Below are 23,067 nucleotides of genomic sequence, written 5' to 3' on the forward strand. Positions count from 1 at the left end.
GAAGTAGGGTACCTTCTGGATATATGCCCAGGAGTGGGATTCCTGGGTCATATGGTAAGTCTATTCCTAGTCTTTTGAGGAATCTCCATACTGTTTTCCACAGTGGCTGCACCAAACTGTACTCCCACCAGCAGTGTAGGAGGGTTCCCTTTTCTCCACAGCCTCTCCAGCATTTGTCATTTGTGGATTTTTAAATGATGGCCATTCTGACTGGTGTGAGGTGATACCTCATTGTAGTTTTGATTTGCATTTCTCTGATAATTAGCAATATTGAGCATTTTTTCATGTGCCTATTGATCATTTGTATGTCTTCCTTGGAGAATTGCTTGTTTAGGTCTTTTGCCCATTTTTGGATTGGGTTGTTTGCTTGTTTCTTATTAAGTCATATGAGTTGCTTATATATTCTGGAGATCAAGCCTTTGTCAGTTTCATTTGCAAAAATTTTCTCCCATTCCGTAGGTTGTTTTTTTGTTTTACTTCTGGTTTCCTTTGCTGTGCAGAAGCTTGCAAGTTTCATTAGGTCCCATTTGTTTATTCTTGCTTTTATTTCTATTTCTTGAGTAGACTGTTCTAGGAGAACGTTTTTGAGATGCATGTCAGATAGTGTTTTGCCTATATTTTCTTCAAGGAGGCTTATTGTATCTTGTCTTATGTTGAAGTCTTTGATCCATTTGGAGTTTATTTTTGTGTATGGTGTAAGGGAGTGTTCTAGCTTCATGCCTTAGCAATTTCAATCAAGATAAAGTACATACTGTGTGCAGATAATTAGGAAAGTGGGAATATTTCCAAAGATTTGTGAAAAAGTTTCCTTTATTCTCAGATTTATGCTGATTGATTTGAAAATAGAAAACTTCTGCAAGATAAAAAAGCAATTTTTAATAAATTAAGATTATTTTCCAATGGCAGGGGTTAATTTTATGAAAAAGTTCTCTTTCCTCAAATGTGTGTCTAATTTATACATAATTTTAATTAAAATTATCATTGCTTAATTTTTATAAGTTGATAAATTTTAATTTCATCAGAAGAATAAACTGGTAGCATAGCAAAGAAACTTAGAAGCTGCTATTGTGAAGGAGGCTTGTCCTTCTGGTGAGTAACATTTACTAATACAAATGAAGCCATTTGTGCTGGTGAATTGTGAATAGAAGGCTAAGGGTGAATTGTGAATAGAAAGATAGATGAAACAGAATAAAAGATACAAAAAAGATCCAGAATTATAGAGACGTTGCAATTCATATTAAAAGGACAGTCATCACAAAGACATTATAAATGTGTACACAACGATTAACAGCCTGAAAATATATGAAGCAGAAATTGACAGAATTAAAGGGAAAAATGAATAATTCCATAATCATGGTAGATTTTAATATCTTTTAGTAGTTGATAGAGCAATTAGAAGTTGCTACAAGAAAACAAAACATAGAAAATATGATTTAACACTTTGAACCACTTATATTAATTGTCATTTGTAGAATATATCAGTGACCTCAATAGAATTAAATGAGAAACCAATAACAGTAAGCTATTTGGGAAAACTCCAAGTATCTGGAAATTAAAAGAAAAAACTGTGTCAAAGACAAAATAACAAATTTAGAAAATATTTGAATTGAATGACAGCAAAATGATATCACAGTATTTGAGATACAGCTAAGATGTTGTTTAAAGGGAAATCAAGAGCCTTAAATGCTTGTATTAAAAAGGGAACCAATCTAAAAATCAATGACCTAAGATTCCACTTGAAGGAACTACAAAGAGGAGAGCAAAGTAAACACTAAGTAGAAGGAAAAAAATTTTTTTTGTTAAAGAGCAGTAATCAACAAAATGTGAAATAGACAATGGAGAAAATTAATGAAGCAAAAAGCTGGCTCACTGAAAAAAAAAAAAAAACAAACCAAAATTGACATATTCTTGGATAAAGTGAGCAAGAACAAAAGAACACAAATCACCACCATTAGGAATGAAAAAAGAGATTGTTACTACAGATCCTACAAATACTAAAGTGATACTACGTGAACTCTATGAACAACTTCAACAACCTCTAGATGAAGCGGGCACATTTCCTGAAAAAGATAACTTACAAAATTGACACAAGAAGAAATAAAAAAACCGAATGGCTCTTTATCTATTTTAAAAATTCATTATCAGGCTGTCGAGAAAAAGGCTCCTGCACTGCTGGTGGGAATGCAGTTTGGTGCAGCCACTGTGGAAAACAGTATGGAGATTCCTTAAAAGACTAGAAACAGACTTGCCGTATGACCCAGGAATCCTGCTCCTGGGCTTGTATCCAGAAGGAATCCTACTTCAGGATGACACCTGTGCCCCAGTATTCATAGCAACACAATTTACAATAGCCAAGACATGGAAACAGCCTAAATGTCCATCAACAGATGACTGGATAAAAAAGATGTGGTATCTTTATACAATGGAATACTATTCAGCCATAAAAACTGACAACATAACGCCATTTGCAGCAACATGGATGCTCCTGGAGAATGTCATTCTAAGTGAAGTAAGCCAGAAAGAGAAAGAAAAATACCATATGAGATCGCTCATATGTGGAATCTAAAAAAAAAAACCAAAAACAAAACACATAAATACAGAACAGAAATAGACTCATAGACATAGAATACAAACTTGTGGTTACCAAGGGAGTGGGGGCGGGGGTGGGAAAGGACAGACTGGGATTTCAAAATGTAGAATAGATTAAACAAGATTATACTGTATAACACAGGAAAATATATACAAGATCTTGTGGTAGCTCACAGCGAAAAAAAAAAGTGGCAATATGTGTAAGTTCATGTATAACTGAAAAATCGTGCTCTACACTGGAATTTGACACAGCATTGTAAAATGACTATAACTCAATTAATTTTAATTTTTTAACATTTTTTATCATCAAAACCGTCCCCCCAAAGGAAATTCGAGGCCCAGATGGTTTCACTGGAAAATTCTATCAGACATTCAAAAAATAAATAATACTAATGTACAGGAAACCTTCCAGAAAATAAAAGAGAGGGCTCATGGCCCCGCTGAGGTGAGCAGTATTCTAACCTCCAAACTGACAAAAGATAGTAAACAAATAAGAAAATAGAGACCAATCTCCCTCATAATTATAGATGTAAAGAAGCTACTACTGGTGGAAATGAAATAGGCAAGCTCTCTCTGAAGAGGAATTTGGTAGTGTATTTCAAAAGTCTTCAAAATATTTTTATTTTTAATCCTGTAATACCACCCCTGTGAGTTTCATAAATGTTCCCACAGGTTTACCTCTAGGTATATCAGAGCAATTGAAAGCAAACTAAGTGATGAAAGTGAAATTTTTTAATATATTAGGATTCATTTATAGAATACTGTTAAAAATATTGGTATAGATGATTGAAATGGGAAATACTTAGTGAATTAAATGGGAAAGGCTACTTAAATCATATTCCCTTAAGCCCTTGATAACTATATTTAATACATGCTTGGGAAAAATAATTTGTAGAATACAAAGCAAATGTAGTCATGACTACTTTCTGATGATTGAATTATGGTTTTTTTCTTTTTTCTTATATCAGTATTTTCCCAAGTTCAGGGAACATATATTATTTTAAATAAAAACATAAGATAGATGTGCTTGTTGATTTGGATAAATACATTTAGTTTTTTATTGCTGTTGAGTAATGATGCCTCTTTCATGAAATTTAAAACTACTCTGTTTTGATATTAAAAGTTCACTTATTATTAAGAATCATAGGGAATGACTGATCCCAGTAATAGAAACCATTACTTCTACCAGGCCTAAATAAGTTGATGTGTGTGGGGTATTCTGTTAAGTTATAGAGATGTAAAAGGCGTGGTTTTACTTGTCTAGTTGAGGTAAGGATATAGCTAATTGTAGCAGTTAACTGCCCGGGGCAGAGTTGGTAGGTAGGTTCATATGTGATCCAGTTCAGATTGTTGGGTAGTGACTGCCTGGAGAGATGTATTAAGACAAATTGTGAGGCCGCCCCTGGATTCAGCTTAAAGTGTGCTGGTAGTTTAATAATGTCTACTCTGCAAGAGAGCAGAACAGCGTGGCACCATGTGCCATTCTCAATCTAGTTAGGGAATAAAGGTAATCTTATTTTTTACAGATGAGTGTGGGCCACATATCTGGCTGAGACAAGCACTGATGGGGTGTGCAAGATGGTAAGTGGCAGACAGGTCAAAGTAAAGGGTTGGGAGATTACTTCTGGCCCTGGCTTCTGTGAAATCAAGCCATTTTTCACAGATTCTGCTAGAATGGTCTGCATTTCGATGAGAAAATTGGTGGTTCATTGAAGTGTGACTTTTGGATTTTAGCCTCAGTAACTAAACAAATCTAAGTCACTCTTGATGTATGAGTCACGGTAATTCATCATGCATTTTCTTGGCATGACAGTTTCTGCACATCCAGATTACTGTGTCCGTGAGCAGGTAGGACGTTGTGGCAGCAAGGTTGGGGGATGAAGGTGGGAGGAGAGAGCAGGGAAACTTTTCTCCTCTTTGACCCACTTCTCCTGCCCTGCAGGGCAGATCATGATGCCATGACACGCCTTCATTTCTGTGTTCCATGTACATCTTGTCACATATAAGCAATGTCCGAAGTGTGTCCCCACAGCTGAACCATTCAGACATTGTGGCATTTCATTCATATTCCAGGAAGTTACATTTTGTTCCTGGTTAGTGAATTTCTAAGCCTTTGTGATCATTGTAGGGCAGTAATGGTCCTTCTCCAAAAGACGGTGTAAACTTTTACGTAGCTGTTCCCACCCTCTGTGGTCCACTCAGCCACAGTGTGTGTGTGGTGTATGAATGTGTAAACTCACTCCTACAGTATTCTGCCTGTCTTAGAGTGAGAATGAGCTCTGAGGTCCACCACTTACGTCTGCTTTTCCATTCCCTTTTATTTGCGAGTAGGATATTTTCCTCCTTTCTTCTTAGAAGAGCTCTTAATTTTAGTTTTTTTTGGTTTTTATGTTTGTTTGTTTTGTTTTGTAGATCTTGGTCTACTTGAACTCCTTACCACTGAGACCGAGATTTAGAGTTAGACAAATTTTTATCTTGACTGTTGGGGGAAAAAGAATCTCTATGGATTTTCCATCCCTCTTGATTTTGAATAATAGTATTTCAGGGTTGAGAGGAATGTAGTGGTTGAGAAGCCAACAGCCTTCTCTGTTTTTGAAACCTCTGCACCCCATTTCTACTATTTCAGCTGATGTTTGAAACACAGCCAGAGAACGTATTTCACTCCAGTCCAGCCTGTTGTATCTTTGGAACAGTTTTGACCCTTAATTCCTTATTATAAAGGCCATAATTTTATTCCTTGGGATTCATGTAAATAGATAACCTCTTTAAACATAAAATGACATCAGGTATTGCAAGAGTGCAGTCGTGCTGCTGTGAGTCTTTTAAGTGTTCCTATTTTCTTCTGCTCTTTCTGTTCAGTTCTGTCTTCAGGTCCTTTTTCTATTGATCATGCTTTAAATATTTTACCCAGAAGAGAGCCCAGTAGTCCAGGGATTGTCTAGATCTGATCATTCTTTTCTATTAATTTATGAAACCTGATGTTGAGTTGCTGGTTTGAGGTGTGGGGAGGGACAGATTTCATTTCATGGTTTACTCCTTGAATGTAGTATTGATTGCAGCCCCTAAGCATTTTTCATACTCGCCTCTGTGTTTGTACTCAAGAACCGACTCATGGTTTTTCCTGCAAAAGTCCGTCTTGTCAAATTGGGCTCATCTGTTTAACCATCCCTTGTGGTTTTGTACCATTGGCACGCACAGTGGTGGCCGCTGTGCTGAGTGGGCCAGAGTGGAGGACCGAATTCCTCTGTCGTCTTCTTGCAGTTAGCACTGTATTAATGGTAGTGCTTCTGGGCTTTGGTTTCCTTTTAATTTTTAGGTAGACAGTGATTTCGATGATATACTTTTGGGAAAAGCATATTTAGAAGCCATTTTTCTTATTGAACTGTGTTTTGCACTTCAGTGTTATTCTCTGAAGAATTTGGGGGGGGAAATGCTTCGATTTGATTAAATTATGTTAATATATGGTTAGTAACAGTAAAAGTACATATAGCCCGTATAGAAAACTGTTAACTCCTCAGAATACTGTCACATTTTTGTCTTTATTTTAAACTGTATTTCTTTGTATATTGGCTTGAATGGTATGTAAACACTACTTATTTTTGAAGCCTTTCCTGGTGTTCCAAAGTACTCTAGTCGTAATTACAAAATGCCTCAAAGTGTAGGCTTTGGAGTAAGACTGCCTGGGTCGAATACCAGCTCCTGTTGAAGTGACCCCGGGAGAGTAAATTAATCTGTCTAAGCCTCAGTCTGCTTATCAGAAAAATGCGAATTTAAAAAATGGCTATCCCCTGGACTTATTTTAGGAGGAAATGAATATGAAACACCTAGCAATAAAAAATAAGCTCAGTTATTAGTATGTTTTAGTCTTACAGAATCATTTCAGTTTTTCATAAGACAAAATAATTTTAACCATGAGTTTCTCAGTATGTTTTAAAATCAATTGATGATATGTTTTAATTGTGACCCACAATGTAAGTTTTAGAGTTTTTTTTCCTAAGAGGATTTTGAAATCCTCTTAGATTTCAAAGGATATCTAAGAAAAATTTGAATAGCTAAGATACTTTCTGTTTTATTATTATTACTCAGGTCCAGCCTAGTTCAGTTGGTCTTATAGAACAATAAAAGCCAAAAGTAGGAACTCAGTATCTGTCCAGTCCTCTATTAGTAATGGCCATGTTTTTATTTCTCACTTGTGACTTTTTCAGGATTCTGTAAAGTTTCAGATTCTGATGGAATTTTATCAGTGTAACTAGGTTTAAGAGTATTTTTAAGTGTCTGTTTTCATAATTATAGTTAGCCTGTGTCTTCATAGTGACTCTTTCTCTGAAAGGCATATCATTCTCAAATAATTCTGATGCATAAACCAAGAAATTACCTGCACATTCCGCTCTTCCCTTTTTTAGGGAAAGACCTCTTCAAACCCAGTATGATAAACGATTCAGGACCTTTGTTGTTACATGGTCTCCTTAAATATTAATACTTGCATGTATTGTTGATCTGTCCTTAATAAAAGTAATGCGGTAAATCCAAAATTAAGTACTATGTTACAAAGAAAGTTGTGCTAAGAAATGTATACTTCTTACAAGAATATTAAAAGAAATAAGCATTAATAGTTGTTGAAAAATGAGAACCCCAGCTTTGAACTTTTAAGACAGAGTTATAAAAAAATACACGTTGAATATATGTAACAAGTATAAACAAATTTCTATATGGTTATCAAATAAAATTATTACCTGCTATTTCTGAAAACAATAAACACAGGATCGGATCAGTTTAATGTTAATGGACCGCGTGCAATCTTTGACATTCATTTTACCTGAGGTTTCCAGGCTTTTAAGAACTTAAAAAAGATGAAATCGTATCTGTTGGGTACATGCAAGGTGTCTTAGACACGCATGAGGCTGCTTCATTGATCTTGATTTGAAAATGGAAGATACCAGGGACAAAGGTGCCTAGCTTGTTAGCACTGCTTCCACCCTTAAAAATCTAGCGTATGTGTCTTGCACTTCATCATAAAGGCGAAGTGTTAGTCCAGTTTGGCCAAATCAGTTGGCAGGTTTGTGGTTACCGTCTTGTACACATATCATTAAACAACGTTTTCAGCAGAAAAAATAATGCCCACAATGACATTTAACAATGTCACAGTGACTCTCGGTTGAAGCTAGTAATTTTGAAACAACACCAAACACGATAAACATGCAAAACTTTCACAACAGTTAAAAAAAATGCATTAAAATTTTTCAGACCATAGAATTTGTTTAAACTAGAAATAGGCCCATGATATGTGTATTTACTGCTTATATAAAAATTAATTTTAACTCATTTATCAAAAGTTCACTCTGATTTAAGAATAATCTGTGTGGTTAAGAAATGGTTTGAGTTAGTGTTACAAGTATTGGACATCATAAAATATGTTGGATGTGTAAGGAGACATCAGGCAATTACAATTAATTGTTAAAATGTTAAGTTTCAGGAAGGTACCCATAGTGATAAATTTTGGATACTAAAATGAGGTCCAAGATGCACAATTTTCAGAAATTTTGAAATCCACCTTTACCTTTTAAACTCCTTACGCACATTGAGAGTATATAAAAATCTTTTATCAAAGAGCATTTCTCTGGAGAGAGTACTGCATCCTGCCCCATCCAGTTGCTTTTCCCTTCATCATAAGAGGAAAGGACTTTAAGGAGGCTATTTAATGACTTAATAGGCTTCTCATGCAGGTCTTGGTGCTCTGAGTGGAAGTGGGGCTGAAAAAGCAGATGATCTGCAGAAATGACTGAAAGGTGGTTGCAGTGGTCATCTTGCATTCCCAGATTTTACTTAGATGAAGAATCACCAGTATTTCCCATAGACGAGACTGGGCCATGGGCATCAGAGTGGGAATGAAATTGATTCAGGTCCTGTTCAGCAGAGAAGTCTTGAGAGCATGAGAAAGACCTCTGCCGACAAAAGACTAGATGCTTCACTGAGATGTGTATGCAGAGCTGGCTTCACAGGGATGCAGGCTGTGCAGTCACAGGGGGCCGTGTGCTTAGAAGGGCCCCACCCTTGGGTAAATGGTGTGCTGTTGCCATCTTGAAATTCTTAGTAATTTTTGAACAAAGAGCATGTGTTTTCATTTTGCAATGGGCCTTGCAGATGGTGTAGTCTGTCCTACATGTATGCCTTAAGTTGGGGAAACTACAGATGAAGGGTCCCCAGTGGTGGGAAAGGGGGATGGCTCTCTAAAGTCACCAGGTACTTCATGGGAAAAGAGTAGGCTTTAAGTATTTGCCACACCCAGGTGGTAAGACTAGTCTGCCAGCTGAACCAGTCAGGTACAATGCTACCATTCCCCTTACCTCCATCTTCATCTGCCTCCAGTTCCTTCCTACCCGGAGAGGGCGGAGGGGGAGAAGGAGTGGGAGAAGACTGGATGAAAGAAGAGAGGTTTTCATAAACATTTCCCAGGTGGTGCAGATCCTAGCTGGGGAAGGGAAGCAATCATACCTCTGAGGTTGGATATCTTAATAACCAAACTGAGACTGTTATATTTTAAAGTGAAGATACAAGTTGTATTAGATGAAAGTAATTAGAAGAACCATGGGGCTACCCCAAGTTTTCATCTGGGGGTTGGGGATGACTACAACATGGAATAAAAACTAAGAGAAATGTGAAGGACAAAATGAAATTGTTTTTGAAATTGCATCTCTGAAGTGATACTTAAGTGCATTGATTGCATAATTGAATTTTTGAAGAATCTAGAAATACCAAATGCTTTTTGACTCATAAATTACTGAGTTTTAAGTTTAAAATAATCCTCTGAAAGCTAGTTTAAATTTAATAGTGAAATTGGACTTTTCCAAAATTGTATTTCCTAATCTAATTTGGTAATAGGAAAAGAAATGTTAGATTTTTCCACTCGTCTTTCGCCCTTGTGTTTGCTTGTTGGCTTGCTGATAGTGGGCTAAAAATGGAAAAGTTGAGTTGGTTGATGAAGTTGCTTTTCAATTAAGGAAATGTATGTAGTATTTCTTTAGAAAAGATGTTTAACATTTTGGACAATTAAGCTTGATTTATTGTGAAGTAATTTAGTTTTTCCACTGGCAGTGATATAGCATGATTTTTTTCTAGTAGCTATTCCAAATGACCTGAGTTAGGAAAATGTTGCTCGTTTTCAATATATTTCTACTGCTATTTTCCATTTTATGCAAAGGCCATTGTAGGCTAATTATAGAAAATTGCATTTAGTGCCAAGTGGATGTGAAATTAACTTTGACGCTGATGGACTGACATTTAAAGTAAAATGAGGTTACATTCTTTCCTGGGATTCTGTGAACTATATTTTAATGCCCTTCAATGATGAGAAGACATTTGCATCATCCTAATTTCCTGGAGGTTTTTTTTCTGGTTGGTCAGACTTCACGAAATGTGAATGCTGTGATTTTTGGCATAAAAAATTACAGGAAATATTTTCTTCTTCAGAAAATATTTTCATACATTCTTTCTGGCTGTACAAAACTTGTGGGAGACTTATATTTTGTGACTCACCTTGATGAGGATTATGTGAAACATGTAATTCTGTCAACATGTAATTTTATTTTTGAATTTTTGCTGAAAATTATTTTAATTGTTGATATTTTTTATTTTACCTTAAATGAGAAATTCAGATCCTTGAAGCAGCACGCATCATAGTGGAGAAAACTCTTTGCATCATTTGTAATTAAAAGACAATATTCTTAAAGGAAGAAAATTTGGAAGGAGACTGAATGGCATGGCAGGCTAGTCAGGGTTTGGGGTCACATTCCCCTTGCCTCTCACTCACCACCTGATGTCACATGTAAGCCATTACTCACAACAGTTGTGAATGCCATTTGGAACGGTAATCACAAAGCCTTTGTATAAATATCTTACTGTATATTTTCATTTCTGTCTTCAGCACATTCCTCTGATTTTGTTCTAGGCTCGCAGGAAGGAGGTATTTATCCAGGAACGTTATGGGAGATTTAATTTAAATGACCCATTCCTGGCACTGCAGAGAGACTATGAAGCAGGTGCCGGTGACAAAGAGAAGAAGCCAGTCTGTACCAACCCCCTGTCCATCCTCGAAGCAGTCATGGCCCACTGCAGAAAAATGCAAGAAAGGATGTCCACACAGCTGGCTGCCGCTGAGAGCAGACAAAAGAAGGTATTGAGACTTTGAAACAGCCCTTTTTTCCCACATCACAGTGTAGAATGAAAAGATAATCTCCATGGTTGTTGTTTTGTTCTTAAATATTTTATTTTCAAGGAGAGTCAGGATAAGGACTTAGAAATGCAAAATACTGACACATTCTGGTGACCCTTCTCAAACGTAACTCAAAAATAACACGGAATCATAAAAGAAGTATGACGAATTATGTTTCCCATAATGGTTACTATGATACCTCCATTAAATACAGATTTTTATCAGGGTGGGGGGCTTCCCTTTCCTAGTGCCATTAGACCTGCTTCACTGCTAGATGGGTGATTGAGTAATGTGACCAGGACTGATCATCTGGTGGCATCCTCAACTTACCCAGCTTCTGTCTCCAACATTTCTTTGCAATCAGAAATTATATTTTTAATTTTTTTTTTTTTTTGGAAAATGAAAATAGGATGAGGAGAATAGAATGAAAGTTTGCATGGTATATGCAATCTCACAGCATGTCATCTTGGAGTCCTGGTTGGTCTCAAACTCGCCTCTGGGGCTGATGGCTGTCTCTGCTGCAGACCGCCAGACTCCTGCTCACATGTGTTTCATTTAAACCAACCTCCTGCCCCCTTCTCACCTCCCCCACCAACACACTCATTTACTGCACATGAGCAGATGCTTCAAAAAGTCCTAAATGATAAAAGCTTGCTGCGGTCAGCCATAAGGAAATAGAAGTTTAAATTTTGTCCTTTCGGTACATGGTGGAGACTACTGATTCCCTTTATTAGAAAAGAGAGAGGAAGTCAGAGAAGGTAATGATGTCTGATATGATGAGAATTAAAAGTAATTCATTCTTCCAACCATTATTAAAGCATAAATTAAAATGTTTCTTCTATTTGTTCTTCTCAGAGACATTGTTATATAGCACACATTTAACACCTGGTTAGCAGTTCACCTGAATGCAGTATACTATGTAAACATTTATTGATACTGTCATGAAATGTGTGGCTTTCTCCCTGTAATTATATCTTTGCATTAACATATATATGCTAGTGTTCTGGTATACATGTTGAATAAAATCAAACCTTTTGCTCGGTATATCACATAGTAGAAAACTAAAAACACTGGGTAAAAGAGTAGAGAACAAAAGGCCTTCCATGCACGTGAGACTGAATCAAACAGTTTTACTCTGGACTCTGCAAACCCTTGACAAAGCCCTGCAGACAACCACTGAGGTCTCCGGAGCCTTTCAAACATTCCCACGAACCACATAAGCAAGAGCCAGTGTATTTCAGCTGATGTCACTAAAGCTCATTTGTGTTTCTTGGACAAGACACATTTCAATTATGTGCTTAACGTGTCAAATGAGCTATTTCATAATAAAGTATGTCTGCTGGGTTTTATGCTGCGTTACCAAAAATCAAGAAAGTATTTTTTTATTGTAGTTTCCATTCAATATATAAAAGTGCTTGCTCTCCTAAATTTTACTGCAGTTTTGCATTTTTATCGGCCATTTCTCTTGTAAGAGGAGAAAAAGAAATTCATTTCAAGTTGAATCAAAGATTTAATTATCTAGTTGATTTTTTTTTTTCTAATCAGCTTACATCCTGTTTGTTTCTGAATGACTGGGTCATTTCCAACCTGGCTGGAAGTGAAAGGAAATTGTTTCTGTCCTATGGGCCCTGAGAGGCTAATATGAAATGAGCCAGTGATCTCTCTCCCACGTATAACAGGAATACAGGAGTCCTTTATGGCCAAATTCACTGGCTGTTCAGTCTCAGTGAAGGGTCTCTCTGATAGGCAGTGCTAGCCTTTGTCCCTAAAGGATGCTGTATTCCGGTAGATTGTAACCGTGGGAAGAGTTACAGTTTCTACTCTTATCCCGTGTCTTTATGAAGATAACAAAGTATCACAGCAGCTGTTAAGATGAGAGACATCAAAGTCATTTTGGCAACAAAATTACCTGTCATTTTTATCCTTGAAAGTAAATACGTTAACCAGACATCTTTAATTCCCTTGTATGTAGAATAAGTCGCAGCTTTGGAAATCTAAAAGCATTAAGACACAGAAATCCATTAATTTAAATGAATCCAGGTCTTTAAATCACTGCCAGAGCAGAAGTCAGGAAAAGCAAAGGTCCCATTATCTACAATTCAAGTATTTATTATCTGACAGTGCGCATTGCTCTTTGCTAATTCTAAGACACTTGGCCTGAACGCTGCTCTGGTTGGCCTCTCAAGGCGGGAGAAGAGGCTTCGTGTTCATTCATGCGTTGGTTCCTGCTGAGACTACTAATAGGAGGGTTAACTGTTTGGTAATTTGCGTGCCAGGGAAATTTGGGCAAGAGTCAATTTGGCAAGTGGACTAAGCCTCAGGCCACTTTGAATAAGCTAATGAGTAATCATCATGGGGAACTTCGCCTCTGGTAATAAGCTCCCCCTTTTCGAGCCAGTAACCTAGGGTGGTGGTTATTTGGGTTTTTTAATGATTTATTTTGTGCATCATCTGTTAATAGATTTTCTATTCTAATTTATGTTCAGCCATTTTATTCATACTTAGTATAATTTCTAGCTCTAAAATGGGTAAAAAATTTTAATTTGAGCAGAGCCTTTAAAAGTAAGAAGCCAAAGTAGCAACTAGGAAATTCAGAAGGGAGCAATTTTTTTTAACCAGAGAAAAAAACTAAAAGTAGCTCTGTGTATTATATAGAGCTCTTTTTCTAGGTGGCAGCTCAGAATAATGAGGTCAGTTGCATGATGTTAGATGCATCAGGCAGAATTCTTAGTTGCAAGCAAGTTAAGTTAGGATTCATTGAGTTGAGCAGAAACAGCATTTATTCTTTGGCTTACAGAATGGTGGAGCATGGCTGGGAGAGCTAGGAGACCAGCTCTTGGCAGCCAGCATCATTGACAAAAATGCTCACCATAGATCAGGTCTGCAGTGGCTGCTGCTTCTGCTGAGAGCTAGATACTGAAGCGTACTGACACCGGACAGCACCACTGCCATCACTGCTCTGGGGCTTGAGTGGTACCTCCCCCGGCCCTGCCTCTATACGTCACTCATTTCCTAGTTGAAGTCTAGCAGCAGGTGCATTTAATTGGCCAGGATTGGACCCATGCTCTTCCTTGGCTACAGGGACGACCAGGAGAGCAACCATTGGACACGTTTAGCTCCTATAGGAAGGAATCATAGGTGGGGAGTTCTCTTAACATAAGAAGGAGTTTCAGGTGCTGGACGACCAAAGACACGACAAATGGGCCAGAAAAGAACATCAAATGATTTATTTTGTTTAATTTATTTCATGTGCCCTTTACTTCCTATTATAAATAATTGTACTTTGTTTCACCATTTGCATTCATTGTTTTCTACCTCATATAATGGTTATACCATACAAATATAATTTTAAATTGCTTTCTAGACTTTCAAGGATAACACAGTAGAAAAACACCTAAAATAACATTTTAGGAAGAGTATTCAGGATGTTTTGTACATGGATGGTTGTTTTTAGTTCATTCCTGAGTCTTTGCTGTATAACTTATAATTACACATCAGAATGCATTTTGACTCATCAGAATGCATTTTGACTCCCCAGGAGCATTGCAGAGTAAGTGTTACGGGGGACCTGGAGGTTGAGGTCTGGCACTCTGAGGAGGGATTTAGAGGAGAGGACTGTTGGCCTCATACATGTCTTTCCTTCTTTCTCTCAAGACTCTCAGTCGGGAGGAAGGGGCAGATGAGAACTGCAGAGCCCAAACTACTGACTGGTAGCTACAGCCCCTCTAAAGGGGGAAAGAAAAAAAACACCTCTTAATATATCTCATTGTTATGTATTTGTTTGCCAGGATTGGGCAGGTGCAGGTAGGGGTGACCATGTGAAAGGTACAAGGGGGCAGTGAGTGTTACAAGATAGGAAGGAGCAATAAGAATATAATTAAATGTCATAAGAGTGTTTTGTGGTTGTGACAGACATCCACTCTGCTTTCTTATTTTGCAAATGACCGTAATTGCTTTCCTCTCCCATTTCCACTTTGAATTAGAACTAATTGCCTTTACATTGCTGCTCTGCTCCCACCTACATAGTTTTCCCTTTCGTTCCGTAAAAACAGTTGTTTGGTGCCTCTCCATTCATGGCTCCCCGTCTGGGTGCTATTCTTGGAGTAGCCACCCACTTGCTCACTACCAGTGAAGCTGTGTTAGTTCTCCTCAGCTGTTCCACGCAATCCACTGCTTTTAGCAAAAGAGTTTGATGATACTGCTTCGTGCAGAATTCCCCCTCCCTCAGCCACGACTTGAAAGTAGTTGTGAGTTGATGTAAGTTGGACAATAATTGAACGAAGTCAAGTGGAACTCAGTCACCTATGTCCAGAGGCTGTGGTTCTTTTATAATCAGTGTGTGGTTGAGTTGCCAGGAGATGTCTATTCCTACCCGTATCTGTCGGATCCATAGCCCCTCGATCACTTCTCAGAATTGTCCCAGAATTGGCCAGTGAGGCCCTTTTAAGCTGCTCCTTTTGATATATTCCCATCATTCTTTGAGCACTTCTTTACTTTCTTGCAGTAAGATACTCCAGACTCATGTATTTTCCCCATCCCAACCCCTGGAATTAGCTGTTTCTCTTGGGAACACGAGTTTCCTTTTTAATGGAAAATGCTGTTTAGAAACAAATCTAGCACTGGGAAATTGTGTATAATTATCTATTCATGTCTATATTTAATATACACACATATATCTATATATATCTCTCTGAATAAAACCATGAGTTCATACTTAAAGTGACACCTTTGATTCTAATCCAAAACCATAGGATACCTTCTTGTCCTTCATTTAAAACTAACTTCTTCAGTACTGAGAAACCTGGCTCCCATTTAACTTCAGTATGTGACTGATTTACTCAAGCCTAGAACGCAAAGCAGTGTCAGAATTGCAAATCCATAGCACTGTAAAAAAGCAAACATGCAAACCTGGAATTCAGTGTTGTTTACAGCTTTTAAGGAGATATTTACAGAAAGTGAAATTTACATCTTAAGTGTACAAATTGATGTTTTAAAAATGCGTACTTCTGTCATCTGTGCCCCTTGTAAGATAGAAAATATTTCCATCACTACAGAAAGTTTCCTGAAGTACCTTCCCAGTAAATCTCTCCCCCAGTTCAGGCCACCACTGAACAGAACACTTCTGATGTCTCCTCATGGATTAGTCTTACCTGTATGTTAGAATGTCAGGTAAATGATGACACTAGCTAAATAGTAATCCTTACATGTACAAACTCTAAGTCTGTCAGCTTGTTTTTTGTAAAAATTGTTTTGGCTCTTCTAGATCATCTGCATTTCTATAAAAACTTAAGTCAGTTTGTTGGTTTCTTGGAAAGATTGCAGGGATTGAAATTTTGTTGCCCCTTTGGACTAATTTGTTGAGAATTTTTATCTTAACAAAATTGAGTCTTCCAACCCATGATCATAGTATTTTTCTCCATTTTGTCCAGATCTTCATAGTCTCTTTTAGCATTGTTTTATTGTTTTTAGTTCAGTAGTCTCAAGTGTCTTTTGTTGAGTTTATTTCTAAGTATTTTTTGTTTTTGATGCCATTGTAAACACATTGTTTAAAATTTTTTTCAACCATTTGTTGCAAGGTATACAAGTATTCAGTTGATTTTTGTATGCTGTCATTGTATCCTGTGATCTTGCTAAACTTGCTTATTAGTGTTAGCAGTTGTTCTGTGTATTATATTGTATACGATTTTGTAGGTAAACAAACATGTTGCCTGTGAATACAACGCATTTTACTTCTTCCTTTCCAAATTACCTGCCTGCCTGCCTTCCTCCCCGCCTCCCTCCTCCCTTCCTTCCTCATTTCCTTTTTTTTCCCCATCGTTGCTCTGACTAGAACCTCCAGTACAACGTTGAATAGAAGTGAGAGCAGTCATCAGAGGCTTTTCTTTTACTTAGGGAGAAAACAGTCTGTTTCACCATTAAGTATGTTGTTAGCTGTGCTTTCTTTTTTTATAGATGTTCCTTATCTCATTGAGGTTCATTCTATTCTTTGTTGAGTGATTTTTGTCATGAATGGGTTTTGAATTTTGTAAAATGGTTTATCTGCATCTATTGCTGTGGTCATAGTTTTTTTTCTTTATTCTTTTAATGTAATGAATTGTACCAATTGATTTTCAAATATTAACCCATCTTGCATTCCTGAGGTAAACTTCAGATTAGTCACCTTTTATTATGCTTTTAAAATATTGCTAGATTCGGTTTACCTGTATTTTGCTAAGGAGTTTTGTGTCTGTGTTCATGAGTGATAGTATTTTAAAATTTACAGAAAAACTAACTTGACTGTTAGTAATGAAAGTAATTCTAGATTCATAAAGTGAATTGGAAGCGTTTCTTTCTCTATTTTCTGAAAGGATATATATAAATTTGGCTTTCTTTTTTTAATGTTTGGTAGAAATCACTAGTAAATCCGTATGAATTAGGAGTTTTCTTTGGGGGAAAGTTATTTGTGAATTCAGTTCCTTTTAAAGATGTAAAGCTATTTTAATCTATTATTCCGTTTTTTGTCAATTCTAAAAGTTGTGTGTTACAGAGGAATTTGAACTGCTGAATTTATTGGCACAGAATCTTTCATTATTATCCTTTGAATATTTATTCTGCAGTGATATCCCATCTTCTATTCCTGTTATTTATAATGTGTTTTTCTATATTTCTTAATCTGTATTTCTAATGTTTAACAATATTAGTGATCTTTTAGAGATGAAAAACACCTTTTGACTGTTAATTTCTCTATTTCTTCTATTTCATTACCTTTGTTTCGTACCCTTGTTACTTCTTTCCTTCTACTTTCCTTGTAATTCATTTACTTCACATTTCCTAGCTTCTTAAGGTGAATGGTTTAGATGAATGGTTTGAGACAATCCTTCTTTTCTAATGTAAGCAAGAAAAGATCCAACTTTCTCTTTATCCTCTTCCTTGTCTTCCCATTAAATACTCCCTTTTCACTGCATCCTACAAGTTTTGATATGTTGTGTTTTTATTTTCAATCGGCCCCAAATATATTCTGATTTCCTTCTTGATTTCTTCTTAAATGTTTGTACTACTTAGAAGTATATTTTATTTTTAAATTTTAGAGTGTTCTTAACATCTTGTGATTTATCTATTATTTAATTCTGCTGCGGTCAGAGAACATATTCTGTGAGATTTTAGTCTTGTAATTTTTTAGTGACTTTTAATAGCTCAGCAAAGCAAGTGCTTCTGAAAAGACAGCCTCTTCTGGAGTTCTAGGGTATTCTGTTCTATAGTGTCAGGCCAGGTGATTCTCACAGTGTTATTTAGAGCTACTATATTCTTCCTCATGTTTTATCTAGTTTTTTTTTTTTAATGAGAGTAGATCATTATTATAGATTTATCTGTTTCTCCCTTTCTTTCAGTTTGTGCTTCATATATTTTAGAGATGATTCAGCCATCATTTATGTTGTAATTTCTCTGTGTCTGTGTCTTTTCCTCTGGTTGCTTTCAGGATTATTTCTTACCTTTGTTTTCAACTCTTTTACTATGACGTACCTAGGTGTGATTCTCTTTATATTTATTCTGCTTTGGGATTTCTGAGCTTCCTGAGTTGGTAGGTTTGTTTTTTAACCAAATTTGTGGATTTTTGGGGCCATTTTTTTCTTTTAACATTTAATATATGTATATTTTTTGGTTTTTCTTCCCCAGTCTCTCTTTCTTCTTTTTTTTTTCTTTGTAATTCATTCACTTAACTTCTAGCATCTTAAAGTAACACATAGATGAATGATTTGAGACAACCCTGAAATCCAGCTACATGGCGTTTAGACCATTTATATTGTCCTGCAGGTCACTGAGGTGCTCTTCATTTTTCAATCACTTTTTCTGTGTTCCTAAAATCAGATCCTTTTTTTTTTGCTTCATTTTCAAATTCATTTTTTTATTTATCCTCTCTCAAATCTTCTATTACACCCATTCAGTGAACTTTTTTTTCTCACTTTAGATAATATACTTTTCAATTCTAGATTTTCCATTTATTTCTAGTTTCCATTCCTCTGCCAAAGTTCCTGTTTTGTTTAATCATTGTGACCAAATTTTCTTTGAAAATGGCTGCTTTAAGGTCCTGTCAGCTAATTCCAGTATTGATCATCTTAAGCTCAGTTTCTATTTGAGTACATTTCTCTTGACAATGGATCACTTAAAAACTATTTTTTGCATGCCTAGCAAGCAAAAAATCACCCTTTGAGTTCTACAGACAACTTTTTTTCCACCTTCAGAAGTAAATTATGAAACTCATTTTAAAAATAAGCTAAAAATTGCCTAGTTTGTGCTTTTTCCTATGTTGCTATAAGGATTTAGCAATTACGTTTTATTGCATGCCAGACATAATAGATGATATGGTTCAGAGATGGTGGATTCTGTTACCTTCTGACGAATGTATTCTGTTTTAGTAAGCAGTTAACCTGGGTAGATTCATACTCCAAACTCTTTGCAGTTGGCAATAGCTGAAATATTCGCTCAGTTCTTGGAGCCATTCAGCTGCCTCCTCTGTCCTCCAGTGTAGAGTCTCTCCTACGAATGTGTAATTCAGGACTCAGCCAGTGATGCTGGTGGGGTTAGTGGTGGCTGCCCCAGTTCCATCCTCTGACTCCTCAAGCTGGTATGAGGGGGGCTTTGTGCTGGAGCTCCTGCTGCCAGTGCTGTCAGGACAGGGAATTGCCCTCACTTGAAATACGAGGGCGAATACCCTCCAGTGTTGTTGGCTTCTTTCTAATGAAAGGGTGTACTCCTCTCTTATTTCTACCACTTTTATTGCTTTCCAAAGCCTTCAAATAGTTATATTTTTTAAAAACTTTTTTTTTCAAGGGTTCATCATTATTATCTGCAGGAGAAGACAGCCTGATTTGTTTCACCATTACTGGTAGCACAGCTTTATCTGATGTACTTTGTATTGTTGAATTACAATTGCTGTGTAACTTATAAAAATATCATCTGTCTGTTTAGTATGGTCAGTTCTCGAGAGCCGTGTTTGTTTCTAAATGTGTTTTCAGAGGAAAAACACTGTAAAACCAGCACACTGTAAAATAGTGCAAATAGTTATTATAAGTTGAAAATTTAACATTTTTTAGTACCAGAGACAATGGTATATATGCTTTACATGTGTTGCCTCATTTAATCCTATACAGTAATCACTGTTACTACTCTAGTGTGCAGATGAGGGAACCAAACAGAATGGATCTTTAGAGAGAAAACTTAACCAAGTTCACACAGCCAAGAAATTGGGATTAGAATTAGTACTGTATTTCTTACTCTTTCATGCACAAGAACGTTGTCTCTGGACCAGAATAGTCAAGGAGTTTTTTTTGATATAAAAATTATTTTTTAAGGATGGGAGTAAGTCTATATACTGATTGGAAGGAGCTGACAGAGAGGAGGATGTTTAATATTTATAAAGAGCAGTGTCATCACTGATGGAGTCTCAGGGGTGACAAGAGTTAATGAAGTTAATTGCTGAAGAAAGTCTGGCCTTCAACAGTTGGATACCTCTCTCCCTTAGAGTGAAGGAGAGGAGAGTTGGATTGGTGAGGCTCTGAAAAAGCTTAAGGGAGGAGACAGGATGTAGAGGGAGTGAGTTAGTCTGAATTTTCTTGATAAAAGAGTCTATTAGGGTAGACTGAGAGTCAGTTGTGTGAAGTATTAGGGAGAGTGGCAGAGGTTTAAATATCCCCTGAAGTAGTAAATGGGTGAGGAAGCTAAACAGAGTTAGGTAGAGTGATTGATGATTGAGGCCCAGAGCTTAGTTGAGTTTGGAGCCCTGTGCTTGTAGGTGCACCAATTATGTGGTTTCCTCTGTGCTCTGCTATCTGTAGTGAGATTAAGAAGACTCATGTTAGTCTGAGATAGGATTTATAAGCCATAAGTGATGGAAAAACAAAGATGCAGAAGAATTATGGGTGCTTTTTATCATAGTATAGTTCTCTGTATAAATAATCTGGGATTAGTTGAGTTGATCTCCTATTAGAAGCCTTTCTTTAATTTGATTCTAAAGTGTAAGATGAAAGTTACCATTTCAGAGATAAAGTGTGATGACCATAGTGAAGAAATACCGTGGGCAGCATATGTGAAGTGGTGAGAAAAGCTTGAGATGAGTGGCGCCCTGAGTGTGTGCCAGGCTCGGACACTGATAAACAGGGTGGCGTCAGGGAAATCACTAACTTGGCCTCTAGCTAGTTGTTATGTGAAGTGCAGGTAGCCCCTCAAGTTCTACAGACAACTTTTTTCCCACCTTCAGAAGTAAATTAATGAAACTCATTTTAAAAATAAGCTGAAAATTGACCTAGTTTGTACTTTTTCCTATATTGCTATAAGAATGGGGGGGTGGTAATACAAAACATTTAACATATTTAATGTTTTCCTGATAGTTCTAACTTTCTGTATGCCTTCTATAGCAACCTATTATTTGATGCATTTAGAAGAGTTAAATGTGCTTTAACTATAAATAAGCTCAGTTTTCTGTGAGGCACCCAGATGAATAAAATGTACACATAAATCTAGTATGTGACAGCACTATTGTTCCCCAAATCTTACCTAATCTACTTACGACGTCACCTCCAAAATTTTGTAGAATAGAGTGTATATAGATGAACAATCTGTCTCTAATTATTCTCGAGGAATTACCTGTATTCCTGATCACCTCTTTAAGAATCCATTGCAGTGCTATTCAACAGCTTCTTCAAAGCAGGGAGAATCCCAAAGTAAATAAGTACTATCTCTGACTGCTCCTTGGGCAGTGAGCCAGTCTGTCCTTGTAACCCTGTGACTGACGATGAGGGGAATGGAGAAATGGAGTTCCTCAGCAGGGTGAGGAACAGGAGAATATCCTCAACTGATGGATCATACAAGCATCTCCTTCCTCTGTTACTGATGACTTAAAACTGAGAATATAATTGTATGTAACATCTGGGAGCCAGATGGTGGGGGAGTCCTTTCCATGTCTTTAATCAGGTAAACCTACCTTAACCTTGATGAACCTTAAGGCCCTTTGTGGACCACCAGTGGAACACTTCTCTAGCGGGGAAAGTAAGGCATGTGGACCAGCCTGACTACTGCAGCCCTCCTTGGGCTGTGTCCCTCGAGAGCATCTTATGTCAGACATTGCCTGGAGGGAAGTGAGAAACCTGGCAAACCTCTGTGAGGCCTGTGTACCTAGAAAGGCCATCAGTGTTTGGAAGTTTGATGTTTCTGTGTTAATTTCATTCATTCAGTCAACAATTTGTTGAGCACCACTGTGTACCAGAGACCGCTCTAGGTCTTGGGGACACAGCAACAAAGAAGACACAGCCCCTGCCCTCATGGAGTCACATTCTGGTAGGAGTAGGCAGGTGCTAACCAAAGTACAAGGGTGGGAGGGACTGTTTTTCCCACTGGGTGGTGAGGGCAGGCTCACTGTGAAGGTGACAGCTGGGCAGAGGCCTGAAGGAAATAAAGGAGCCAGCCTTTTGTGCTGCTGGGTGTTTTTGTGCATTTTAGAAAGCCCCATCTGGTGGTACAAAGGTTTTTAAAAGCTCCTTCTCTCCATTGATCAATTAGGCAAATGTTGCTTTGGAAAGGCTAAATCCTGGGACCTGTGGCTTGGTGAGCAGACAGAGCCCTTTTGTGAAGGAAAAAGCGCCATTCTTTCTAGGCAGGTGTGGCCCCAGGCCTGGGCAGACGGCATGGTAAGTAGGCAGGGCTGGATTTTGGCCCCATCCATCCCCAGAGCTGGTCACCCTGGTGCGGTGCACAGGCTGCTCAGTGCAGAGGCCCTACATGGCAGGTCATGTTGGAAGTTCTAGACAGAGCATCAAGATCAAAGACCCTGAAGCAAGATGCTGTTCAAGAAATACCAGGGGACCAGAGTGATGGGAGCTAAGTGAGCGATTGAAGGAGGAGATGAGGTCAGTCTTGAGGTTCACTGATAATTGACTCTTATGTCTATGAAGATATTTCTTATAAGTTCAGAAAACTTTCACGTATGATTTACATGATGTTTACAGCAACCCATCATAAGCACAAAGAAGTTTTTAAAAAGGTAAGTATTAAAATTAGCAAGTATACTTGCTTAGAGTTTTAACTGAAGTCCTGTTTTTGACACTTTTCATTATGCCGTACCTCAAAGATTGGTCATTTTAAGGCATTAAACCTTAAAAAAAGATTAAAGAACATCAGTTTCTTCAGAGTTCTGTTTTTACAAAAGCAGACCTTTCTGAACTGTAATTAGAAGCATCAGATTACTGTTCCCCTTTTCTGTAGTTCCCTATAATACATTTGTCTCTAATACAATTCTC

The 23,067-nt window shown here is 37.3% G+C and overlaps 1 protein-coding gene across 2 annotated transcripts in view; it reads left to right on the forward strand.

Annotated features, from left to right (window-relative positions):
- Window positions 1-23,067, forward strand: part of CTTNBP2 (cortactin binding protein 2) — a 142,694-nt gene that overhangs the window by 51,182 nt on the left and 68,445 nt on the right. For both annotated transcript variants that reach the window (XM_072964604.1, XM_072964605.1), the window contains exon 3: window positions 10,535-10,759. In XM_072964604.1, coding sequence (XP_072820705.1) covers window positions 10,535-10,759 — 225 coding nt within the window. The remainder of the gene's footprint in view (window positions 1-10,534; window positions 10,760-23,067) is intronic.

The sequence above is a fragment of the Vicugna pacos genome, chromosome 7 (genome assembly GCF_048564905.1).
Source record: "Vicugna pacos chromosome 7, VicPac4, whole genome shotgun sequence".
In the NCBI taxonomy this organism is placed as follows: domain Eukaryota; kingdom Metazoa; phylum Chordata; class Mammalia; order Artiodactyla; family Camelidae; genus Vicugna; species Vicugna pacos.